This window comes from Nerophis lumbriciformis, linkage group LG29 (assembly GCF_033978685.3).
Source record: "Nerophis lumbriciformis linkage group LG29, RoL_Nlum_v2.1, whole genome shotgun sequence".
Classification (NCBI taxonomy): domain Eukaryota; kingdom Metazoa; phylum Chordata; class Actinopteri; order Syngnathiformes; family Syngnathidae; genus Nerophis; species Nerophis lumbriciformis.
The window spans coordinates 29681779-29687500 of record NC_084576.2 but is presented as its reverse complement, the minus strand read 5'-3'; the positions used below and the strand labels follow the sequence as shown (position 1 = coordinate 29687500).

General features: G+C 41.0%; 1 protein-coding gene across 1 annotated transcript in view; it reads right to left on the bottom strand.

Annotated features, from left to right (window-relative positions):
- Nucleotides 1–4186, bottom strand: part of LOC133571975 (lysine-specific demethylase RSBN1L-like) — a 52116-nt gene extending 47930 nt beyond the window's left edge. Inside the window, exons 1-2 of the mRNA XM_061924548.2 lie at nt 3642–4186; nt 3260–3370 (exon numbers count right to left, since the gene is read on the bottom strand). Of these exons, the coding sequence (XP_061780532.1) occupies nt 3260–3370; nt 3642–4140 (610 nt within the window). The 5' untranslated portion in view covers nt 4141–4186. The remainder of the gene's footprint in view (nt 1–3259; nt 3371–3641) is intronic.
- Between the last annotated feature and the right edge of the window lie 1536 nt (nt 4187–5722).

Genomic DNA, 5722 nt, shown 5'->3' with positions numbered 1-5722 from the left:
TTTACAAAGTCTAAGTTGCATTTAAACCAGTGTGGGTGGCACTGGGAGCAGGTGGGTGGAGTGTCTTGCCCAAGGACACAACGGTAGTGACGAGGATGGCGGCAGCGGGGATCGAACCTGGAACCGAGCTATACAGCCCCATAAAAAAACACATGTTTAATGTACCGTAAGATTTTTTTTCTAAAATAAAGCCATTTTTTGCGGTCCCCTTTATTTAGAAAGGTACAAAAATACTTTTGGTAGCGGTACCAAAATATTGGTATCGGGACAACTTTGTGTGAATTATATTTATATAGCGCTTTTCTCTAGTGACTCAAAGCGCTTTTACATAGTGAAACCCAATATCTAAGTTGCATTTAAAGCAGTGTGGGTGGCACTGGGAGCAGGTGGGTAGAGTGTCTTGCCCAAGGGCACAACGGCAGTGACTAGGATGGCGGAAGCGGGGATCGAACCTGGAACCGTCCCATAAAAAACACATGTTTAATGTACCGTTTTTTGCTCAAATAAAGCCAATAATGACATTTTTTTGTGGTCCCCTTTATTTAGAAAAGCACCGAAATACCTTTGGTACCGGTACCAAAATATTGGTATCGGGACAACAGTGAGTGAATTATATTTATATAGCACTTTTCTCTAGTGACTCAAAGCGCTTTTACAAAGTCTAAGTTGCATTTAAACCAGTGTGGGTGGCACTGGGAGCAGGTGGGTAGAGTGTCTTGCCCAAGGACACAACGGCAGCGGCTAGGATGGCGGCAGCGGGGATCGAACCTGGAACCAAGCTATACCGCCCGATAAAAAAAACCAAACACATGTTTAACGTACCGTAAGATTTTTTTTGCTAAAATAAAGCCAATAATGACATTTTTTGTGGTCCCCTTTATTTAGAAAAGTACCGAAATACCTTTGGTACCGGTACCAAAATATTGGTATCAGGACATCAGCGAGTGAATTATATTTATATAGCACTTTTCTCTAGTGACTCAAAGCGCTTTTACAGAGTTAAAGTTGCATTTAAACCAGTGTGGGTGGCACTGGGAGCAGGTGGGTGGAGTGTCTTGCCCAAGGACACAACGGTAGTGACGAGGATGGCGGCAGCTGGGATCGAACCTGGAACCGAGCTATACCGCCCCATAAAAAAACACATGTTTAATGTACCGTAAGATTTTTATGCTAAAATAAAGCAATTTTTTGCGGTCCCCTTTATTTAGAAAAGTACAAAAATACCTTTGGTACCGGTACCAAAATATTGGTATTGGGACAACATTATATTTATATAGCGCTTTTCTACAGTGACTCAAAGCACTTTTACATAGTGAAACCCAATATCTAAGTTGCATTTAAAGCAGTGTGGGTGTCACTGGGAGCAGGTGGGTAGAGTGTCTTGCCCAAGGACACAACGGCAGCGGCTAGGGTGGCGGCAGCGGGGATCGAACCTGGAACCGAGCTATACCGCCCCATAAAAAAACACGTGTTTAATGTTCCGTAAGATTTTTTTGGCAAAAACAAAGCCAATAATGACATTTTTTGTGGTCCCCTTTATTTAGAAAAGTACCGAAATATCTTTGGTACTGGTACCAAAATATTGGTATTGGGACAACATTATATTTATATAGCGCTTTTCTCTAGTGACTCAAAGCACTTTTACATAGTGCAACCCAATATCTAAGTTACATTTAAACCAGTGTGGGTGGCACTGGGAGCAGGTGGGTAGAGTGCCTTGCCCAAGGACACAACGGCAGAAACTAGGATGGCGGAAGCGGGGATCAAACCTGGAACCGAGCTATACCGCCCCATAAAAAACACATGTTTAATGTACCGTTTTTTGCTCAAATAAAGCCAATAATGACATTTTTGTGGTCCCCTTTATTTAGAAAAGTACCGAAATACCTTTGGTACCAGTACCAAAATATTGGTATCGGGACAACAGCGAGTGAATTATATTTATATAGCGCTTTTCTCTAGTGACTCAAAGCGCTTTTACAAAGTCTAAGTTGCATTTAAAGCAGTGTGGGTGGCACTGGGAGCAGGTGGGTAAAGGGTCTTGCCCAAGGACACAACGGCAGAGACTAGGATGGCGGAAGCGGGGATCGAACCTGGAACCGAGCTATACCGCCCCATAAAAAAACACGTGTTTAATGTACCGTAAGATTTTTTTGCTAAAATAAAGCAATTTTTTGTGGTCCCCTTTATTTAGAAAAGTACCAAAATACCTTTGGTACCGGTACCAAAATATTGGTATTGGGACAACAGCGAGTGAGTTATATTTATATAGCGCTTTTCTACAGTGACTCAAAGCACTTTTACATAGTGCAACCCAATATCTAAGTTACATTTAAAGCAGTGTGGGTGGCACTGGGAGCAGGTGGGTAGAGTGTCTTGCCCAAGGACACAACGGCAGTGACTAGGATGGCGGAAGCGGGTATCGAACCTGGAACCGAGCTATACCGCCCCATAAAAAACACATGTTTAATGTACCGTTTTTTGCTAACATAAAGCCAATAATGAAATTTTTTGTGGTCCCCTTTATTTAGAAAAGTACCGAAATACCTTTGGTACCGGTACCAAAATATTAGTATCGGGACAACTTTGAGTGAATTATATTTATATAGCGCTTTTCTCTAGTGACTCAAAGCGCTTTTACAAAGTTAAAGTTGCATTTAAACCAGTGTGGGTGTCACTGGGAGCAGGTGGGTAGAGTGTCTTGCCCAAGGACACAACGGCAGCGGCTAGGATGGCGGCAGCGGGGATCGAACCTGGAACCGAGCTATACCGCCCCATAAAAAAACACATGTTTAATGTACCGTAAGATTTTTTTTGCTAAAATAAAGCCATTTTTTGTGGTCCCCTTTATTTAGAAAAGTACCAAAATACCTTTGGTACCGGTACCAAAATATTGGTATCGGGACAACAGTGAGTGAATTATATTTATATAGCGCTTTTCTCTAGTGACTCAAAGCGCTTTTACATAGTGAAACCCAATATCTAAGTTGCATTTAAACCAGTGTGGGTGGCACTGGAAGCAGGTGGGTAGAGTGTCTTGCCCAAGGGCACAACGGCAGAGACTAGGATGGCGGAAGCGGGGATCGAACCTGGAACCGAGCTATATTGCCCCATAAAAAAACACATGTTAAATGTACCGTTTTTTGCTAAAATAAAACCAATAATGACATTTTTAGTGGTCCCCTTTATTTATAAAAGTACCACCACTGGCGTACACGTAGATCGGCACACTTGATGTTTTGAAGTGGTGTTTGTTTACCTTTCAGTGGTGGGAACAAGTCTCCATTCTCCTTGGAGATGTCATGTTGTGGCGGCAACTTCCACTCTTTGCTCCTTTCCTTCTTCTTCTCCTTGCCGGCGCCGCTGTGATCTGGACGGACAACATTAAGGGAAAGGAGGTGAAAAAAAAACAAAACACATCCACGCTGTGATGTGAACATTTTTCCACGTGCAAAAAAAACAACCACACTTCCACGCTCCACAAGCACCCACAGGGCCCGTGGCCTGCAGCCCCGCGGGTTATATAACATCCCCGCACACACACACACATGTCGTCCACCACAACAATGGAGTTTCGCATGGCCGAGGAGGGGAGAAAAGGCTCGGGGTGAGGTGGAAGAGCTCCGCCGGGCTGCCTTTACCTCTCTGCGCCGTCGTCACGTCGCCGTTCTCGGTCTTTGTATGGCAGCTAGCGGGGCTGACTTTCTCCACGGTCGTCGCCGTCAAACCGCGCTGCGCTTCGCTAGTTTTCTCCCGGTGTCGCTTCTCCTTCGCCCGCTTCTGCTTGTGCGGCGAGGCGAGGAAGTTGCTGATTTTGAAGATTTTCCGAGCGGGCGCCGCCACGGAGGAGGAGGAGGAGGAGGCGGCGGCGGAGTGGCTCGCCTTAGCCGGGCCGAAACTCCATTTCGCTGGGCTGCCACAACTCGGCTTCCCGTTGTGTTTTTCCCCTGCGCACGCCTCTCCGTTCAGCTTCCGGTGCTTGGGCCGCTTCTCCTCCACGCGGATCTTCTTCGAGGGCGGCGGGTAAATGTCGCCGGAAGACTGCGGCCGGCTCTCCGGTGGCAGTTGAGCTAACAGCGCTGGGGGAGGATTTGTTTGGCTGTTTGCTGCGAAATGCATGGAGTCCACGGACTCGGCCATCTTGGAAGTTTCTATTTTTTTTTACGGCCCAGACGTAACTGGTGCGTCAGAGCCATCCGGGGGCGGGGCTTAGCGGGGTGGTGACGTAGGCACGTACAGGAGGCGGGGCCGGGGGGAGGAGACCGAAAGTGTTTGGTAAACATCACTTTATTATTATTGTGTGAATAGAATAGAATAGAAAGCACTTTATTGATCCCTGGGGGAAATTCAGCACCACAGTTCGCTCACAATAGACAATAATAATAATAAATAATATAATATATAACATATATATAATATATGAATAATATAAATATATTCTACATTTAAGTGCAGTCAAGGAACATGTGAATGTTCCAAAGCATACATATATATGGTTTTCTACACCAAAATTCATCTATTTATTATTATTATTGTGTGAATGTTCGAAAGCATACACACATATGGTTTTTCTACACCAAAATTAATGTATTTATTATTATTATTATTGTGTGAATGTTCCAAAGCATACATATATATGGTTTTATACACCAAAATTCATCTGTTTATTATCATTATTGTGTGAATGTTTCAAAGCATACATATATATGGTTTTCTACACCAAAATACATCTATTTATTATTATTATTATTGTTGTGTGAATGTTCCAAAGCATACATATATATGGTTTTCTACACCAAAATTCATCTATTTATTATTATTATTGTGTGGATGTTCCAAAGCATACATAGATATGGTTTTCTACACCAAAATTCCTCTATTTATTATTATTATTGTTGTGTGAATGTTCCAAAGCATACATATATATGGTTTTCTACAACAAAATTCATCTATTTATTATTATTATTGTGTGAATGTTCCAAAGCATACATATATATGGTTTTCTACACCAAAATTCATCTATTTATTATTATTATTGTGTGAATGTTCCAAAGCATACACACATAAGGTTTTCTACACCAAAATTCATCTGTTTATTATTATTATTGTGTGAATGTTCCAAAGCATACATATATATGGTTTTCTACACCAAAATTAATCTGTTTATTATTAGTATTGTGTGGATGTTCCAAAGCATAATATATATGGTTTTCTACACCAAAATTCATCTGTTTATTATCATTATTGTGTGAATGTTTCAAAGCATACATATATATGGTTTTCTACACCAAAATACATCTATTTATTATTATTATTATTGTTGTGTGAATGTTCCAAAGCATACATATATATGGTTTTCTACACCAAAATTCATCTATTTATTATTATTATTGTGTGGATGTTCCAAAGCATACATAGATATGGTTTTCTACACCAAAATTCCTCTATTTATTATTATTATTGTTGTGTGAATGTTCCAAAGCATACATATATATGGTTTTCTACAACAAAATTCATCTATTTATTATTATTATTGTGTGAATGTTCCAAAGCATACATATATATGGTTTTCTACACCAAAATTCATCTATTTATTATTATTATTGTGTGAATGTTCCAAAGCATACACACATAAGGTTTTCTACACCAAAATTCATCTGTTTATTATTATTATTGTGTGAATGTTCCAAAGCATACATATATATGGTTTTCTACACCAAAA